The sequence below is a fragment of the Helobdella robusta genome, assembly GCF_000326865.2.
Source record: "Helobdella robusta unplaced genomic scaffold HELROscaffold_23, whole genome shotgun sequence".
Taxonomy (NCBI): domain Eukaryota; kingdom Metazoa; phylum Annelida; class Clitellata; order Rhynchobdellida; family Glossiphoniidae; genus Helobdella; species Helobdella robusta.
The window spans coordinates 1541622-1563230 of NW_008704216.1; the positions used below are offsets into that span (position 1 = coordinate 1541622).

At 34.8% G+C, this 21609-nt stretch overlaps 3 protein-coding genes across 3 annotated transcripts; all 3 read right to left on the reverse strand.

The window, feature by feature from the left end:
* Window positions 1–496: 496 nt before the first annotated feature.
* Window positions 497–3093, reverse strand: HELRODRAFT_191687 (hypothetical protein; the record flags this gene model as incomplete). The annotated part of the gene is made up of 7 exons (XM_009019011.1): window positions 2411–3093; window positions 2363–2384; window positions 1675–2310; window positions 1184–1218; window positions 973–1018; window positions 730–866; window positions 497–622 (listed from the first exon to the last, which is right to left on the reverse strand). The coding sequence occupies exons 3-7, from the start codon at window positions 1709–1711 to the stop codon at window positions 497–499; spliced, it is 381 nt and encodes a 126-aa protein (XP_009017259.1). The 5' UTR covers window positions 1712–2310; window positions 2363–2384; window positions 2411–3093.
* Window positions 3094–3770: 677 nt separating this feature from the next.
* On the reverse strand, window positions 3771–15206 carry HELRODRAFT_191688 (hypothetical protein; the record flags this gene model as incomplete). Its single annotated transcript, XM_009019012.1, has 26 exons — window positions 3771–3836; window positions 4327–4462; window positions 4645–4760; window positions 5088–5219; window positions 5312–5446; window positions 5525–5598; window positions 5760–5880; window positions 6044–6196; window positions 6467–6889; window positions 7177–7443; window positions 7733–7845; window positions 7959–8049; window positions 8151–8467; window positions 8596–8666; window positions 8738–8843; window positions 9849–10128; window positions 10325–10404; window positions 10560–10709; window positions 10806–10902; window positions 11223–11494; window positions 11633–11770; window positions 12544–12681; window positions 12838–13047; window positions 13226–13402; window positions 13639–13726; window positions 15123–15206. 26 exons carry the CDS (start codon window positions 15204–15206, stop codon window positions 3771–3773), a joined length of 4035 nt encoding a protein of 1344 aa, XP_009017260.1.
* A 1108-nt stretch (window positions 15207–16314) lies between these two features.
* HELRODRAFT_172351 (hypothetical protein) lies at window positions 16315–20454 on the reverse strand (the record flags this gene model as incomplete). Its single annotated transcript, XM_009019013.1, has 12 exons — window positions 16315–16380; window positions 16609–16707; window positions 16861–16929; window positions 17441–17528; window positions 17619–17685; window positions 17843–17973; window positions 18966–19027; window positions 19213–19338; window positions 19510–19615; window positions 19677–19678; window positions 19870–19937; window positions 20379–20454. 12 exons carry the CDS (start codon window positions 20452–20454, stop codon window positions 16315–16317), a joined length of 960 nt encoding a protein of 319 aa, XP_009017261.1.
* Window positions 20455–21609: the final 1155 nt, after the last annotated feature.

A 21609-nucleotide genomic window follows, 5' to 3' on the forward strand; every position in this document is an offset into this window, starting at 1 on the left:
AAAAGACGATTACGAAATAATTGAAAGATGATATTGAAAGATGATCTTAAAGCCTTGAATAACCAATTCGCTGAGCAAGCAACATAGCGAATCAAATAATATTTAAGACCATAGTGCAACGTTGCCAACCAAACAACATTACAGATCAATGCCGCCAATTCATCAACACTACAGACCCAAGTAAGAGTTCAGGTGCTCTGTACCACCTGGTAGCAACATATTCTGTCAGGTGGTTACCTTCTGATAAAGTAAGGTTTCTTGCAAAACCTTTTAAAATATTGCAAACTGAATTAAAAAATTATGTTTTTGTTTACATCTTGTATTTAGAACTAAATTATTTAAAAATGTATTTGCATGTCTTATTTTCATACCAAAGTCACAAAGTTTGAGGTCTCCATCATTATTAATCAAAAGGTTTTCCGGCTTTATATCTAAAAATGAAAATTTCAACAGCGACGTCAGAAGAGCATCAATGATAATAATTATAAACAAAATGTCAGCCTCTGTGAATGATATTTCGATCATGACAGTAGTTTACAGCCCGACAAAGTTGATAAATGTACCACTTCAACTGGTCCACGGGCACTCCATCTGAATATTCTTCTAGAATTTCCAACACGTTCTTCAACAAATGAAATAAAATTGAGTTTAACTAAATTATCAATTATTTAAAACTGAATAAACTTAATTTATATACTGATTCAAAAAGCAAATAGTAAAGACACCAACTTTTGGGATATATTCAAAAACAATACAAAGTTTCTTGTGTTTGAAAAATGATTCTTTGATGCTAACGATGTTTTCATGTTTCAGACTTTTCAATAACTTCAACTCTCGCATGTTTGTTATTTTCATATCTTCATTGTCTTTTTATTTTATGAAAAATTATAACATAAAAATTATTAACTTCATATGTAATCAAGTAAAAAACTTAGCATCATTATGAACTCCTATCAAATCAAAAGAGACTACCTCCAACATCTTTAAACTTCTTAATGGCACAAATCTCTCCAGATTGCTTGTGAAAAAATGTTGAAAAAATTAAGTTTACACTTTTACAGAAAAAAACACATAACTCAAATAGTAAAATTGAAAAAACACAGCTTAAATAAACAAGAATAAAAAATATTGTAAGTAATTATAATTAGTAATTGTATGATAAGAAAAATCATAAAAATATAACCTTGTTTTTGTACTTCATGACAATGCCATAAGCCCCTGGCAAATTTAAGATATATAGACTAAGTTGTATAGAGTTGTATAGAATAGTTATATAGGATTTTATACTGTGAAATATTAAGTTTTATATTGTTATAATTATCGTTATCAAGTTTATTGTTATTAAGTTATTTATAAAGATATACTATATGTACTATGTAGTTATATTGATAGGACTATATAGGCCATATAGGGTTAGGGTAGGTGGGTTAGGGTCACCTCTACTTCAACAAATGTACGTACAACAGCCTGCACTATGGCAAATTTCAGTGTACTATAAATAAGAGTATAAGGTTCATTATAATATAAATAAAAAAATAATAGATAATACTACAATATCCGAAAAATAAAATATATTCATTTTGTGGTAAATTAAATTTTTTACTTAATAATAATAATGAATTGAAAGAGGATGAAGTTCAGTTATTTTATTTTTAAGTTGTTGAACTAACCAACCTTCACCAATAACGTCGATGAATTTGTATTTGTTCATTTCATCACTTCAATGGCGGTCGGTTGGATTAAAAAAAGCTTCTATTTGAAATAATGGCGAGTTTAAAAAAATATGATTACTGGTGAGTCCGTTAAAACAAATTATAAATAATAAATCTTTTGAAATTAAAACGCCCAGCGCCCAGACGATAAAATCAGTTGAAGTGAAATTAGCTAAATAAAGCACAAATGTGCCGAAATATGGAAAGCCACCATTTTTTAAGAGCGAAAGAATTTTCAACCATATTTCTACAAACTCCCAAATGTTAATTCAACAAGAATGAATGAAACCTGTTGAGATTTTCATATAAATATGGTAATGACACATGCAAGGTAAACAAGAGTTCTGAAAATTCATCAATAATTGTTTCATAAATAATTTAAATTTGTAAATTGAAAGTTTCATAATTTTCATAAAAAATTTAACATTAAAATATTGAAATTAAATAATAAAAGAAACACAAAAAATCAGATAAAAATATATGTAAAAAAGCTCGCATATCTCTGATCTGCTTAAAATAATTAAACTATGCTTACACTAATCTATACAGACACTGAGTAAGAAAATAATGATTCATTATGAATAATAAATAAATTAGCATATATATATATATATATATATATATATATATATATATATATATATATATATATATATATATATATTATTTGTGTATATTCATCAAATTGTATGGCTCACTAGTGACCTGGTCTTTCTACGAAAAAAATAAAACCTTCATTGAAGTATAAAACATTTTTAGATAAAGGCAACATTAATAGAGGAATAAATATGGTTTTTATAAAAATATATTGCAAGTAAATTAATTATAAAGTCAATATCTAACGCAGCTTATTAGTTTTAAAATTGAAAAAAGGTAATAAACTTGAAAATTTTAAACAACTTCCAAACATCAATGAATGTTTTAATGAAGAGATGAATCTCATTCTACGGCTTCAAATCAAATGCAACTCAATGAAAAACAAGCGCTACACCATCAATGCCTTTCACGAAGTGGAATACATTTTGTAAAAACAACAAACGAAATTGCATGTCTGTATCTGCGCGTATGTATGTATGTATGTGTGTGTGTGTATGTATGTATTTGTGCGTGCGTGTGTGTGCGCGTGCGTGTGTGTGTGGGAGAGAGACAGAGAGTAGTTATAACATACATGGCTAAATATTTAGAAAAAGAATCATATCACATTAAAAAAAATTGAAAGTTTTGACATGCAATAAGAATTGAAATGAACAAAAAGTGACAGACTGACCGTGCACTGCAAGACACACAGACACCAAATTGAAATTTCAAACTGAAGACCTTCATTGGTGGCATGTACACAGTTACAGTTGTTAACAACATACAAATAATACTGTGACTCACACCGTCCATGAATGAATGGATGAATGAATGAATGAATGAATGAATGAATGAATGAATGAATGAATGAATGAATGAATGGGTTTTTTTAAACATTGTAAATATATGAAAAATTATAGCTCAATAAAAGTTGATGGACTAAAAAACATAAAAATGAGCGATAATAATGAAAGAAAGAACACAAAATCTAAAGAAAAATATACAAAGAACAAAATCATTATCATCATCTTCTTCCTCCACGTCATCATCATCATCATCATCATCATTATAAAGAATAGAAATAGATCGACAAAAAAAAATAACACAAAGAAATGAAGTAGGATAGAGAGAAAAGTTTGAAAAAAATGTTAGCACAACAATTAAGTGCTAGCAGATAAAAGAACGATGAAGAAGAATTGATACTACGCTTGAATGGATGGAAACATAGCCTTCACTCGTTTGCAGTGCAACACGTTACTACAACTCCAAAACACACTGCTGCCACACACACACACACACACACACACACACACACACACACACACACACACACACACACACACACACACACCCACAGACCACACACACAGGTGTGTGTATTTAAGGTAGATGTATCAGCAAGGCAAATTACATTCTGCACGTTGATGCATTAAGCAGCACAATTTATTCAAAACGCTATTGATACTGATGTTGCTGTTGTCGTTACTGGTGTTGTTGTTGTTGTTCCGCAAAGTACACGGCCATCAGGTAGCTGAAGTGGAGTTGGCCCTGTTTCAAAAATAAACAAAATGGCGATGATCAAATCAAATCATTAAAACAAGTCAAACAGAAATATGCCATTCAGCAAGAAGAAATAATCCGGACGCCAAGAAGAAGAAACAAAATTAAATTACTCGAAAAATAAAACATTTAACTCCAAAAAATTTACTAATTCATAAATCACGCTATAATGCCAGATGAATATTTCGAAAGTACAGCAGAAAATTTTTGATGTTAGTGCAATTATTATGATAGCGTATGCCATTCGAGATAAATAAAATCTACAAACCAAGAGGTTATTAAGAAATAGAGGAATTAGAATTACAATTGTTATTTTGAGCGCCTCACCCATGCTTAAAACTTTGAACGAAACGTTCGGTCTTCAGTATTCAACATTTGTATGAAGCAGTTAGGGAAAACTCTATGAACGCATGGAACAATTGTAATAATAATAATAATAAATAATAATAATAATAACAGGAAGACGTAGCAAACTGACGAGGTGGGGGAAGGTGCCTGGTCGAGTGCAGACGATGGAGCGGACGATTTGAAAGACGTCCACCTCATGCTCCTCTTGCAACTGCTCACGAATCTGACACAGTGCTACGAACATGCCGCTTATTGTCTGGCCGTCACTGTGGTGGTTGGTGGTGGATGAGATGAGACGATGACGAGACGATGACGAGACGATGACAAGGAGAGCCCCAAAAAATGAATCAAAATGTACGTAATTCAGGTGTTTGACTTAAAAACGGCGAAAGGCAAGACAGACAAGAGACATCAATTCAGCCCATCCCTTCAGAGCAGAAAAACTAACTCGCAGTGCACGATGACAGGTAGGTCGACATCAACGTTGCAGGACTCGGCATCCATCAAACCCATCAACCGACTGACATCCCTACACACCATCTCAAACTTTTCATCACTTTTGAACTTTAATAACGACGACGATGACGATGATGATGATGATAATAATGCTGCTGCTGCTGATGATGATGATGCTGATGGTATTAGCGCGGTTGATGTTGTTGATGGTAGTTTTAAATGACGCTTTGTAAAGTAAGCTTCAAGTGAATGGCAGGCAAACAAGGTGACCTGGCGGGGAGAGGTGTCGAAGTGGGATTTCGTCGAACTGTTCATCATCACCTGGGCCGTGGATGGATAGATGGATGGATAGATGGATGGGTAGATGAATGGAATGATCGATTGACGAATGGATAGATAAACGAATGAATGATCGAATGAACTGTGAATCCTAACCTCAGACAAGTAACTGAGTAGAACGACCCTCGCCGAAACACCCCCATACCTCTTGAACGACAGACACCTCAGGAGGAACGGTCCACACTCACTTTCTTCACCATCTTCCGGCCAGTACTGCCCATGGGACTGCTGCGATTGAGAGGACGGTGTGAAAGTTTGACTGACTTGTGGCGCAATCAAATGAAGTAGCAGTTTCATTCAATCGCCATCATCGCCACAACCTGACTGTCTGGTTGGAAGAAGTTGAGCATGACCACAACGCGACAATCATGTTCAAAGACCAGCCTCCAGAAATCCACCACAGTCTGAGGCAGAGGCATCTGAGTCGTTATGTAAGCGTTGCGGTACTTGTAGCCCTAGTGGTCATAATGATTGTGGTGGTGGTGGTGCCCTGCTATAGAAAAAATAAAAATAAGAAAAAGTAGAGTGACAACATTAAGGTAGGTGGCGTTGATGTAATCATTCGTTCCTTCAACGACGCTGGTCAGGAATGGGCGGGACTTGTCATCTGTCAATCACAACGGTGGATGAATCAATGAATGATCCGTAGTTAGTTCATCAATCAATCAATCAATCAATCAATCAATCAATCAATCAATCAATCAATCAATCAATCAATCAATCAGTCAGTCAGTCGCTCAACCACTGAATGAATAGTTAGAAGCAAACCTGGCAGAACGGTTGAGTAACGATTCTTATCAACATTGTCAGGCTCCAAGGCACAGAGAGTCACTTCAAAGGAAGATGACGTGATGGTCGCTGTGCTCTCCATGGCCACTTTTTGCAACAACTGTTGGTGAGGTTGTGATGTTGTTGCCTATTTCAATTGCTCACCCTCTCCATCGTCATCATCGATTTGCATTCATTAATTTTTAAAAGTATTAATTAATCTGAACAGTTGTCAACATGGAAAGAAGCCAACATGACCATCTTCATCCTCGCCATCACCCAACCTCATATTGCTCCTCCAACAAGCAGCTCCTCCCATTGACGCCATTTTGTTTCAAGATGGCGTCGACAGTCTGCCTAATTTTGGAGCCTTGAATGATGGTGTTGCCGAACTTGTAGGCCTCGAGAACTGCTTGGTACAGGAAGATATACTGCTCCTGACGAACAAATGAATCAATGAACCTTAGAAGCGAGAACGACATTTCAACCACCCAATCAACCAACCAGCCAACCAACCAACCAACCAACCACCCAACCAGCTAGCCAACCAACAAACCAATCAGCCAACTAACCAGCCAACCAACCAGCCAACCAACCAACCAACTAACCAACCAGCCAACCAACCAACCAACCAACCAACCAACCAACCAACCAGCCAACCAACCAGCCAACCAACCAACCAACCAACGACTAACAGGTTTCTGAACCATGTTGCATCGCTGCATCCTCAACATCGTCGTCGTCTTCATCACATCGACCATCCTCTCGCCCACACCAACGACCTCTTCCCCATCCTCCATCTCATCCAGCAATCGATCCATAGCGATGAACGCGCCCGACCTTCCAATCCCCGCACTGCAATGCACCACGATGACCCCACCGTGTGTGACGTCATGTGACCTTATTTTGTTCCTAAAGGTCACGACTTGGGCTAATTTTTCTGGAACTTTTTGATCCGGCCAGGCAGTAAAATGAAATTGCTTCACTGACCTAGTTTCGGAGCCTCGCCTCACGTCCAATGAGCGCACAGTGAAGTAGGTCAACTTGATGACGTCCGTGAGACGGACTGCGATGTCGCCGTAGACGCGTGTCGAGTTGAGTTTGTCGGGCCAATATTGATGGCATTTGATCTGCTCGATGGGGATGGTTTCAAATTCGTCGTCACCTCTCTCTCTCTCTCTCTCATGGAGGAGGCCAGGAAATGAATGAACCAATCAGAAAAAACCAGCCAACCAATCAAAAATCAAAACATCCAATCAATTACTAAACAATAAATGAACAATGGAGCGAATGAATGAATGAAAAACGAATGAACGAGTGAAATAATGAACAAATAGACGAATGAACGAGAAAACAAAAAGAAAGAAAGAAAAAAGGAAAGAAAGAAAAAAAGAAAGAAAGAAAGGTGGAAACCCACAGTGCTCCTTTCAACGAGATTGGTAACCATGACAACACGTCTGCACTGCTCCTGCCATATCATGCCCCAGAAATCAACAATCGTGTTCTTCTTGCAGCCTGGCGCCGTCAGCAAGATGATGATGGTGATGATGAAGACGATGATGCCGAGATGGTGCAATGATGATGATGACGAAGTAAATGATGATGATCCGATTGCAAATAAATTGAACATTAAAAAGCAGTAAAGACCTTGTGTGGCAATGTAGAAGCGCTCCTTCTTGTGCCCCTGAAACCGTTCAACACGCATCAATTTCAATTACAACAGCGGGAAACATTTATAACACATACAAACACATACAAACACATACAAACTAATACAAACACATACAAACTAATACAAACGCATATATACAGACACATAAATAAAAAAAGAAATCCCAAATATTAACACATTTAGATATATTCATGGATAGATGGATGGATGGATGGATGGATGGATGTATGGATGGATGGATGGACGGATGGATGGACGGATGGGTGGATAGATAGACAGATGGATTGATATATAAATCAACGATCAGAAAATGAACAACGTCAATGTAATTGGCATTGATGTAATCCGTCAATGGTTCATTAAAGTTGTTGTTGCTGCTGTTAGCACGTTTCAGCACGACTCGAGTTTGGTCGCCTGCAATGATCATGTTGAATGTAAGAGTGCTGAAGATGGCGACGATGATGGAAAATAAAATTGATGGCACAAATTTATGAAAATGAAGTCGACCAAAGATGAGCAAAACTAACAGGCAATGACATCCTTGAATCTATTTTTAGTAATGTTAAACGAGTTCGTCCCAGCTATTTTCGTCGCTTCTGGGCTTTCCGCTGGGATTTCCTAGAAATTATTTTTAATGATTACAAACACATTCATCACTACCATGCTAACAAATCCTCCTCCTCCTCCTCCTCCTCATCATCATCATCATCATAACCAACATCAAATTCCTGCCGCAGAGTTTCATATCCGTCATTCATTTCCGACTGCAAAAATTCTTCCAAATCCTGCAGTTTGATTGGATGACCAAGTTTCTCGATGTCTGACATACTTCGAACGTGCACGGACTTTGGTAGAATGAAATCTTCGTAAACTCTGTGGTTGCTGGTGTTGTTGGCGGCACTGCTGCCTCTGTAGCTGCGAACCCTGCCTCCGAGGTCAGTCACCTGATCGGCAGTCAAAACGCGAGATGACGGGCGGATAACTATCTTCGCCTGCACCTCGTTGCTCGAGTTTGATAGGACGTCATTGGCCATACCTGCCAGCCAATCAGAGTATAAAATGAGTTTGAATAATTTAATTTCATTGGTTAATTGAAGAAAATTAACGACGAACAAAATATTCGCGAGATATTGAAAAAGGCTGACGATACGAAAGATGACTCACAGACGTGGCTCGTTGTTGGCGGCTGGTGGCAGAGCTTATCGTAATTTTTCAATTTTTTCGCTTTCTTCTTTCTGTCAAAATGTCAAAGGCATCCACCGTCATTAAATCATCATCATTGCAGCAACCACCATCATCGCATCACCTCCAGAGCAGGAAAGCCACGGCGGAGCACGCAGCAGCCAGGAAGATGACGGTCGAAGTTACGCCAAGCGCTCCAACTTTCGCTGTCGACATCCCATCAACGTGGGCTGCATTTCATGCAAGGCATGTCGGTGTGATGATGGTGGTCAAGAAGATGAAGAGGAGGAAGAGGACGATGATTAAGATGATGATAATGCTGATCAAATATACAAATTTATTGGCATTGAATACAAAATAGGCAACGAATTAGCACCACGAACGATAATCCTCTGCCACTCTTTCCTCTACCAACACCTTACGTATGGCAACGCTTTTTGACGATCTTTCAAATTTTTAATCAACAAACTATTTTTAGTTCTGGTACATTTTTAACGCATTAGATTTTACTTAAATAAATACGATCACACTGGACATACTTTTTTAAAAATACAAGACTCTAAATATAGATCAACTCAATACGAATGTAAATCTTAGATTCGTCTATAAATTCATTCGTTACGATAACGATCATCTTCTAAATTCACCAAAATTTCTAAATTCGCCAACTGGACAGAGCGGGTCAGTAAAGAGCAGAAGTTAAAAAAATGATCGATCTTAAGCTGTAGATGAATTGTTACATTAAAATGTAGGTAAATAAGCCGAATCTATTCCTATAAATAAACCCTTTAAAACATTTTGCAATGGAAAAACTACTGAGTTGATGCATTGTATGAAAAAGTGTCTAATTTATTTTGTTCAACTGAGCGGTTTATAAGTAAATTATTTCATTTTTGTTTAAATATTAAGCTTATTGCTATAGATTTCATTGGTTAATTCGTTTTATTCCTGCTTGATCATTGTATTGCCGTGAACTTGCTAATTCAACATCGAGTTTAATTCGATAAATTTAAATAAAACTGGCTGGATCCGAGCGCACATGCTTAATGTGGCCAGCCTAAGTGTGTTTCTTTCTTGATTGCCTGCTTGTCGAATGAAATTTTGAGAAAAAAAAATGGGAACTGTTGATCAAATGAAATGTAGAGAGTTAAATGATTAAAATATACAATTGCAAATCGAAGCAGAAACTAATCAGTCAAAAAAATAAGGAGATAAACAAGTAAGACAAAACAAACCATCCGACAGGCCAGGGTAGCTGCCATTATTTTCATCATATGGAGTGCTAACCAAGTACAAATCACTGGAACTTTCAAGCCGGCCGTTGTTCACCGCAACCAACTTCACTTGATAATTCCTGCCGGACAGCACATCCCTAGTTAGGTAACAATCATGTCTGTCAGGTGGTACTGTTTCTTTCATCCATGGGGACGATGACGAGAAGGATGCTTGCTGCTCCTGGTAGAAGATCTCATAGTAGAGAACTTTGTCACAATTGGTCTCGCTTGGCAGGAGTTTCTAGAAGGAATAACGGATTTGAAAAATAAATAAAAACATGATCCATGAAGAAGACAAGAAAAACGTGTGAGTGAAGGAAATATAACATGCAAGCAAGTTATTATTATCATTGTTAGCAGTAGCAGTAGCAGTGATAGTAACATCAGTATTAGTGGTAGTGGTGGTGGTGGTATTGTTGTGAACAATGATAGATGACCTTCCAGAGGACGTAGATGATTGGGCCGCTGAGTTCCTCCGTGAATGAAGTTACATTCTGGATGAGGACACTCCTCGGAGCTGCATGTAATAAAAATAAGATTAAATAATATTGATAATAGAACTTTAAATTCAACACTTCAACCAGTTACTAATAGAAATTAATATGCAATAAATGTTAATGAGATCTAATTAATATGCGAAAGCGTTAATGAGATCTAATTAAAATGCAAAACCTTTGCAGCTGGTCTTTAGGTTGTTACTGGAGAGACTCAACTCGCCCCAGACGACTCGATTGTTAGGCAACAACAAATAACCAAAAACACAAAAAGTATAATTTGTGTTGAACTTTAAATTCGGGATATTCGTTTCGTACGTGTATTTGCCTGTTGGTGGAGAGAGATTTGTCGTCGTCGTCATCATCACCAGCTTCATCATCATCCTCATCATCGTCATCATCACTTATTGAAACTAGCGCTCACCTTGCAAATATGGCACTTTGAGGTCAGCAACCGCCCAGCCCTCCAGTAAGCGATTGACGATCGTCAAGTAGTTCGTTGAAGAGTTCTCATATGCCTGCTGGATGTCATCGATGGATGGACGGATGGATGGATGGATGGACGGATGGATGGATGGATGGATGGATGGATGGACGGATGGGACGAAGAAATGAATAAGAACAAGTGAAAGAATGAAAAACAAACAAATGAATGACGAAAGCAAGAACACAAATGAATAGAAAAAGTGAACAATTATATATTTGACAACGTATAGGTAAAATAGAAAGAAATTTGTTAGTGCGATCCCATCAAAAACATTTCTTAAAAAAGTTTTAAATTTTATTGAAAAATTTTCAACTTCATCTCACTCACAATCATTCCCATCATCATCGTACCAACCAAGACATTGTCACCGATGACAACTTTCAAAACATCCTCGGTGTTCATTTTCTCCCTCTGCCTCACATCACCATCTCCCTGAGATCCAGTCAAGTCGTCATCAACTTCGCTACCATCAAACTCCTCAAACCTGCCCACCCTTTTGTACAGCACAGCAAACATCATGCTCAAGCCGTCGACCACGTTCTCTTCGTTGTGGCAGTTCCAGAGAATGTTGATGCTGTCCGACGTTTCAAAGGAAGTGTACGGAGTTGAAGTTGGCTTCGGAAGAGCTGTGCGTAGGTGTGTGTGTGTGTGTGTGTGTGTATATGTGTGCGAGCTCTGTGCTATTTGCGTCTGAAGGTCCGCCATTATAACATTTAAAACAATCGTCACCTACAATCATCATCACCATCAGCATCGTGGCTGACTTGTTTGACAAGAGTATCCAAACCAGAGAGGGTCGCAGAGATCCCTCGGACACCTGCCGTCAGTGATGTCGCAGGCCACAGCGCCGGCACAATGACATTCATGCCTGCAATTCGATCCAAACCATCCCTCCCTACAGGCTGTTGTATCGTCGCCCCATTTCAAACGTTCGTACATGCATAATAATAATAACAACAACATATGATAATAATAACAACAACAATTGGCGCAAGTAAATTCGTTAAGTCTTATCTAAAATTAACAGTTCATAATGAAACAACGTAGAAGTCGTAAAAACTTGAATGCAGACTTAACCACAAAACAAAAATATAATATAAATCAATTTACGACAACCATCAATTTAAAAAGAGTTGCAAATTATTGTGATCATAAACAGATTTTACTATTTTAAACACTTTAGCATCGTCAGTATAATGATATAAATCAACGAGACCGCTTTCATCACATACCTCAAACATAGTTCTAACACAAATTAGAAACATTATGTGGCCTGGAAGACTACCCAGAGGAACAAAACTCTTAAATTTGAAACTTTCTGATATACACTCATCTAATTTTACCAAAAAATTTCGAATTTGAAAAATTTCATTCTCATAACAATTTTTTCAAAATAAATTGAGTTTTTCGTTTCCAAAGCACATCATTTAAAATTATAATAACAATGGGTCGAATTCAGGCTGTGGGTATCAGTCAATGAAACAAAGGAAATGATTACTTTGTTTCGAGATAGATGGATAGTATTAAGACAAACAAACAAACAGAAGAACAGACATACACACACACACACAAACAAATAAACAAACAGACAAACAAACAAACGGATATACAGACGAAGACTTAGACACTGATAGACAAAGAGACAGACAGATAACTAGAGTCCAATCAGACAGACCTTCCTGACAACTGATGCCCTTCCAACCATAGTCGCAGATGAGGTTGGGACACTGGCCATTCTCAACTCTGCAGACCGCCTGGTTCATGCAGTGACATGTCTGGTTGCATGTGTTGTTGAAGTAGCCAGGCAAGCAGGCTGCACGATTTCATTATCATAGAGATGATAATGATGAAGATGATGACGAGATAATGATGATCAGGGTTATCACATGAAAATATGATATTCTTCAAGATCATCATCATCCTCATCATCATGAACAAATCTACCCTTAAAAAATTACAAACAACTTACTGAAAATTTTGATCTCACATAATTGCAGATGGTTTCTGGAGGCCAGATCGTTGAGATGAATTGCTTTAGCGAACATAGGGTCTCTACCACATATCCTCGTTTTGTGTGGCAGTTCGTATCTCTTGGCACAAATGATTTTATTGAATCGGTCTTCAATTTTTTTTGTTCCTTCCAAAGTCACTTCAATTAGAGTGTCTAATGACTCATCATCTTGTGTGTTGTTGCATTGTATTGTTAATTGTAATGTCGTAAAAAAAGGTCTGAATATAGTGTTACAAGGATGTCACTAAAAATTTTTAAAAAATATTAAAAAAAATAAAAAAATAATGCATCTATTTTAGCAAAGAATGATCAAATAGTAATCTGTTTGTTGAAAAGAGCAACTGACTGTAGTTATATAATTCGATGCTTGTAATGAATGTTGGCTCCAGTAACTTGATAACTAAATCTGATGCATTGATCACTGGGCAATTCATCATCTCATCATCTGACAAATGAAGAATCGCTTGCTCCTGTTGCCTCCTTGTTACATCATACACTTCTACATCCAACTTTTTTTCACGAACTGTTTAAAATCATTTATTTGTTATATTACATGATATAACACACTTTATTATGTTACAAGTATAAGCAATAATAAAATAATGGGCTTACAAAAAATAAACAGAGAAAGACATAATTAACATTCTAATAAATTAATTAATTTAATTAATTAATTAATTAATAAACATTTCAATCACAATGTAGACAGAAAAATTAAATTATATTAAAATTTTTTAAAAGTGACGTGAAAAAATAAACCCTCTTCAAGGTTGGCCTGGAAAAAAGAGTGAGCAGTGACGAGAAGGAAGATGGTGATACTGATCAGAGGACACTTACACATGAAGACCTTTAAGAAGAACAGGCGGCCAATTTCAATCAACTTTATTATTCCATCATTGGCAAAATTAATACCAAAGATCATGATAGATGAAGAGATAAATTGAAACGAAAATGAAAAATGACAAACGCTGACTGAGGGATGTGTATCTACTATGTAGTATGTATGTATGTATGTATGTATGTATGTATGTATGTATGTATGTATGTATGTATGTATGTATGTATGTATGTATGGGTTTGTATGGGTTTGTATGTATTAGTACTTCTCTCTAATAAATTTTAATGCTAATCAATGTAATATGTAATTAATGATTAATTTTAATTAATCTAACAAAAAATAAATAAATAGTAGGTGATGATGATGAATTAAATTTTAAAACGGTTGGTTCGGTTATTGTTTGCTAGCTCTTCTCATTCAACTTCGTGAATAAACTCTTAAATGGCTCTTTTAAACGTTTTACAAAAAAAATCATTTTGTCACTATTTCTTCATAAAACACGGCTAAAAGTAATTTCATACAAATATAATTGTAGGTAATAACACAAACTAAAAGTAAACTTAGTGATTACAGGTGATGTTGTTGATCTTACTTGGATATTAGATGAAAAGCATCACAGTCATATCTATATCTCTACATCATATATACAGGCACTATATTCATATGGATACACACACATAAATACACAACATACATTTATATACACCTATATAACATATATAGATGCACTATTCAATACATTCTAACATCGAAACTTTTATAGCTAAATCGTATTGCCGAAACAGGATATATGATTAGAGCATCAACAAGAATAGATTTACACACACAAACAAACCATACACACATAAACACAAACACACAGAAAGATAGTGGGCATAGTTGTCATACGTCTGACGCCCTCAAGGCCCCGTCCTGGTCCTACCTTTTTTAAATTGCTGAGTTTTCAAAATAATCGAAGCATAGGATTTTGAACATAGGACACTGAAATCATTGTCAGCATTTCCGTTATGTCGTTTTGAAAGATTGGCTCGTAATAGTGTTTCAATAAAGTTGATCAATGTGCGAAGAGGCACTGTTTTAAAATTAACTTGAATCAACTCGTGAAGGTTGGGTTAGGGTAACTAACTTGAGAAACTTGAATAAAACGATCAATAATCAATACACACTCAAAATATATATATTGCATGAATGAATGAAAAAACAGGAAAAAACAGGCCAGTAACTAAAAGATGTTGACGGGACAAGTCCCTAATCAGGCTAAATAGAAGAATACACATCAATTCGTTCATTCATCACCGTCACAACTGACAGATTCAACTTGTGCACGCAACGAATTTCAACCATTCACATTACAATAGCCAGCGAGTCTTCAAATAAGATCATTCCCCCCCTGTCACAAAATAACTTTCAACAAAGAAAGCACGCTATGCATCAGGGTGTCGGTAGATTTTTGCCGAACTGAATTTTCTGAGGGGTCGTAGTCAGACATTTTTCATCCGACACCCCGCTGTGCATAGTTTTAATATTTTCATTGTAATACACGCACTGTCAACTGTGAAAACCGATGCAACCCTCCGCACGCCGTGTTAAACTTTATTTCAGTAAGAAGTCACACTGCAAAACAGACTACGAGCTGTATTCTGTTCACCTGTTTGTATCAGTTTTTTGGTGCAATGAACTTTTGTGGGAAAATTTGGATGTATTACAAACATAACTATTCTTAAGTTGAGGTGAACATTGGAACGGGAATCCTATGGGAATTGGTAAAACTTAATTTTCAGAAATGGGAATTTTAGGAAATTGTAGTTTGGGAGTAGGGAATAACGGGAGGGAATGGGAAAAAATGACATTTACAAGCGAAAATAAAAGGGTTTTTATAGGGGTATATATGAACACACAGGCTTACACGTGCGCGTTTACAAAGATAACCACCATGGAATCAAGTAAAATCAACCAAAGCTATAAATAAATTTTCTATATGTATATATATATTTTGGAACGAGGTATTCATTTATACATATATCATTCAATCCTAGTTGCCCATTTTGCATTAACTTTTTTATTAGCAACTTAAAACGTCGAAGTTGTTGTAATTCATACTTATTAATAATTTGTGTCATAATTATTCTAAGAGCGTTATTTTGGCTGTTTCTTCAGAGTCTAGAGTAGACAAGATTATTATAAATTTGTTTAAAATCAAGAAAAAGAAAAATAACCCAACACAACTTAATACAACTCCAATACGACACTATATAATCCTATATAGACCTTATATAACCCTATATAACTCTATGTGAAACGAGAAGGAAAACGCGGGTATGAGTTAAAAAATAGAGAATGGAAATTTTCGGGAACGTTGTCATAAATGGGAATTTGGGAGAATCGGGAATGAGAAAGAAAATAGGCGGGGGTTTGGAACAAATTTCAATTCCTGCTCACCTCTATTCCGAAGCAAACAAAAATCAACAAAAAAATTTGAATGCTGACAATTTTTAATTTTAAACTGTTACAAATAACAAACAAAACATTTCTTAGATTTGATAAATAAAAAACACGATGTAAATGCTACATTACTAAAAAGTAGTGAATTTTAATGATTAACTGTCTTTAACTGGCTTGGAGGCTTTGGCTTTATTAGCCCTATCTTTAGCTTTTACTTTGGCCTGTGGAAAATGTCAACTGTTGATTAGTAAGTTGTATTACCATCTTCAAAATAGTAATGCAGTCTACATTAATCACAACAACAACAACAACAACAACAACAACAACAACAACAACAACAACAACAACAACAACAACAACAACAACAACAACAACAACAACAACAACAACAACAACAACAACAACAACAACAACAACAACATAATCAGAGCAACAACAACAGCAGCAACTTTTTCCATAAGCTCAGCCAGTTCTCCCTTCTCAGCAAGAATTTTGAAGAATTCGATGATGAATGGTATAAAGTTGTGACGCCTGCGAGCATTTTCGACCTGGTGACGATGAGTGATAATGACGGCGAACAGGATAGAAATGATGCTGATGTCAACGACGACGATGATAGAAGCAATTACAATGAAGACGACTAAATGAAAATGATGAAAACATAAAATCATAAAAAACAAAATGAAAGATGGCGTCGTTACTTGATACTGTTTCCTTTTGTTAATCTCAGCGTTCAAGAGATGTTTGTACTTTTCTACTTCATCGAGATCCTAATCAAATATTCGTCATCATTTTAATCATGATATTCAACATAATAATCATCATTATTATCATTACATTACATCGGGACATCCCAACCTATAGTAGCGGACTCCCTCGAGAGTTTCAAGAGGGTTTACACAGGAGAGGCCACCTTATGCCATCTAAAAATATATATCCAAATACATTCAAGGGAGCAATGCTAGCATTGACTCCGTTTTTTACTACCTATTATAGTGAAAAAGTTTTTCTTCACTTTTTTATGCTGAAATCAAGCAATAAAAAAGGTTGAATGCCTCAAGTTGCATGCAGGTAGTTCTATCCACTGTTGAGCAGCGGCTATAATTACTAGATTTGAAAAATTTCTGCAATAAAAGTACTTGTAAGGGAGGGAGGCCATGACATAAGTCAGTTTTTTTTAAAGAGGACATCAACAAAGAAAGGTGAGAGACACTGCATTACACTCGACATCTTCATCAACATCTTTAATGAACACTCAACATACTCATCATCGTCAGGAACCTGAGTATTTTCAAGCAGTGCTTCATAATGTTTTTTTTGGTCAGGTATGATGGCCATCAAACTGAAGTGAATCTCGTCTGCTTCATATCTGTCAATTCATTATTTTTTATTATCACTGTAGTTATGTCCCATACAGTTATAACAATATAACAAATATAAAAAAAATAATATCAAATACTTTTGAATGCGTTGTTCTATGACCAGTTTGGCATAATTCAGCCACTCGCTTTCCTCTGGAATGACACCTGCTCAAGTAATTATCATTATTTATTATAATTTATTACCTACAGTTTATTATAAATTTGAATAACAGCTGTTAACAAAATTGTTCAACGTTATAAAAATCATGATCTGATGTAAATACAAAACAACGAAATTATATCAAAAAACTTTAGGTTACACCATGATCAATTGGCCCTTCTTGGAGGCCATCGAGTTCATAGAGGCGACCATTTATAGGGATGTACCCGATGAAATGATATGCTTCGTCATCTTTTTTCATGTTTTCGAGTTCCAGTTCAAACAATTGTTGTCTGTGTCAGTGAGATTAGAGATATAGAGCAATGCTTCACACTCCGCGGTTGTGGGTTTACAACTTTTAGTCAATATAAAATGTCAATAAAATATGTTTTAGCATTTTAAAATGAAAAATATTATGTGCAACGAATGAGTTTGCTTCATTTTATTACTTCCTTAAAGTGCAGTCGAGATGGGGACAGTGCAAATAAATAAATGGAAACAGAAGCGTTATTATTGCTTTGTATTCTGGCCTAAAGCGTTTTCAAACTGCGCCATCAGAGGCAAGCTACAGAAGATTATTATTTTCCAATCTTACAGTCAAGTTATCTTCAATTCCAACAAAATAATTTCAGCAGGATAAAGGCGTACTTTTATTTTCAGGCAAACAAACGGTTTTAATGCAACCAAAATATTATGAAATTATAAGAAAAACTAATCTAACTTTAATCATAAATACTCTATAATAATTTCACTAAATTGCAAAATAATTTCTTTCAAGCCGACCTCAAACAAAAGACAGTAAGCTATTTTTAAAATGTTGCAAATCTATACTTTCAGGTCAGTTTTGTAACCATGTGTTTAAACAGCTGATCATGTTCATTACAACAAAATCTACGTATTTAATCAGTGTTCACGTGCTCATTTCCATACTCATCCTGCATCTTATATTAGTCAGTTGTTTTTGAATAGCTGATGAGATGATTGGTTGCACTAGTCGGTCATGCTTTCTTTCACATGCCAGTAAAATTCAACAAATTTTTTATTGTGTAGCTGGTCAAGTCAGAGCTAGGATTTGGTTAATTAACTTTTTTGGCAGCTCACCGATTGTTTCCCCGACTGGCATCAGTTCGCAGACCACCACTTTACTGAGCACTGAGATAGATAATCACCAATGGTGAATGCATAAATAAATATGTAAAAAGCAAAATACTGCTATATAATACAATTTTCATTTTGTTAAACACAGTTATCAAAATAAATAAAAATAATAAACGTAAAAAATGACTTGGCAAAACTGTTGTGTGTCTGTCTGATGATGTCCGAATTACTTAGTGCCAGCCCCTTGGTCTGAATATTTGCATGGTGGATGCAAAATATTACAATTAATAACATAAATTAACACATTTAAATCTATACAAACATTGCTATACATGAGATAATCATTTTTATAAATAATAATTATATATTCTGAATATGATTACAATATTCAATTAACAATTTAAATGAATGTACATAAAAAGTTGAAATCTGACAGTTGGATCGAATCCTCTGGTGAAAGTCTTGAAGGAGTTCAACGTCTCACCAAGATCAATCTTAGCATCAGAACAGTTAAAGAGAATACTCAAGATGGCTTGAGTGGCACATGCATTGTTGATGACCTGTGAGAGTCATGTTGTCTCACATTACTTAATTGAGAGATAGAAATAGGAGAGGATAGAATTGTGATCTTTAGGGTTAAAGTCAGGAAAGAGTAAGCACTAAAATAAGAATTTTGAATTAAAGTATTTAAAATTTAAACTTAAACTAACTAACTTTAAATTTAAACTAACCTGCTTGGCAAAGAAAATATCTCTAAGCCGATCATCTCTGATGACGTTTCCTTGCAGATGCATGTCAGGCTTCCATTTGAACAGAAAAATCAAGCCATATATTGGCCTGTTGAAATATTGTTATTTATTTATATGTGAGTTATTGATCAATGAGCAATGTGTATGACCTCTAATTAGTTTTAACAATGTTGTATGCTATTTTTAAAAATTTTCAATCTCTTCACATTTAATTTGATGAGACATATATAAGAAAAACACAAATAAAAGAATAAGATGAAAGATGAGCAAAAACCAAATGATTTGGATGTGATAATAAAAGTTTCAGTGAATAAGATTATTTTATTTTTAAATTGAAGGCACCTGCCTAGAAAATGAAAAACTTTCAGCATCTAAAGACCATATTTCTTCAACCTGCACTCCAGTAACACCTGTCAATCATAAATTATTTTGTTTTGTATTAAAATTTTTTTAATTATTAGTTCATAATTGATTTTATAAAAATATCAATCCCTATTTTTCTTTTTTTTTAATATTTAATTTTTTAACTTTTGACAAAACAAAAAGAAAAACTATCAGAGAATTTATTAAACTATCAGAGAATTTATTTTATAAATTTTATAAAATGATATAAAAAAGTAATAACAAAATTAAAAATATATAAAGTATCTGTAATTCATTGTTAGTTTTAAAAAGTTAGCTATTTACAATTTTACATTGATTCAATAAATTAACAAAAATAATATTATTAATTATAAAATAACCATACATTTCTAAGAAAGAAAAGAAAGAGAGCAAAAATGAGAAAAATAGTTAGCGACCAAATTTTGTTTTAAAACTTTAAAATTTCTAATTTTCCGATTAATACTCACCAAACTGGCAGATAAGTTCAGTGAAGACGCCAGGATCGCTCTCAATCAAACACCAATCTCCGGCTGAGGCCGCCATTTTTCGAATTTTGAAGCAGATTAACTTTTAGTTCAACCAAGAAATACTATGATTGAAATTTAATCGACACACTACACACTGGAGAATGAATTGGAAAATTGTATATTATTCTAAATAACGGGTTTTAACCGGCACATATATAATTATACGTATATTCTATAACTATATAGAATATAGAATAATTATGGTCTATTACCAACAATAACAGGACAATGACAATTTCCTTCTTATCAAATATCTTACATACCTTATATATAATGCACTGAAGATGAGTTATCTATAACTCGAAATAGCTATTTGCAAATTTATTTAATAAAAATTTTAAAAAAAACATTAAAATGTCTAATTTCTCTGACATAAAAAAGAAATATAAAAAAGTTGAACAATGTTGAAAGTAGCGTTGAATTTTTGAAATAATGCGTTAACAACAGTCTGTTACCAGTATATATATATATATATATATATATATATATATATATATATATATATATATATATATATATATATATATATATATATATATTCACAGTATTGTATGAATTCTACCGAATTGTTGGCCTTAATCACTTTAAAGTTTGTCTTTTCAATTTTCCAACACTGACAACGACACAATACTATATTATAGAAATCATATGTCAACGGCACAAAATAGACGAAGTCGTCCTCAAACAAATCATAAAAAGGAACGTTGCACCAATCAATGATACTAATAAAATAAAACTCAGGATATACTACAATAATTTTAAGACATCACAATTGGTCTCAAAGAAAAACTGTACTCCTCAAGACGATTCTACTTTGAAGCCTAATCAATAATCATGTAATATATGAATTTAAATGCCCTATTGACGACTCTGCGCGTCAACAACATTCGTATTTTGGTGTTACGACCACTTCACTATCTAATGAATATTGCCTAACACCTTTCTTTATTTCGACAAAATTAGTCATCTTGTTATCAACTTTCATCGCTGCTCTTTAGTCCCAATAGAGGTTTTTGATAACTCTAGCGTCTTTTCCGTCAATGTCCAAATTTTCCAATATTTCCATAAGCTTCACGTGTTTCAGGCTATCAAAAGCTTTGGACTAATTGACAAAACATATAGACAAGTTTTTCTTCATTTCAATCGCTCGTTCACTGATCATTTGTAGCAT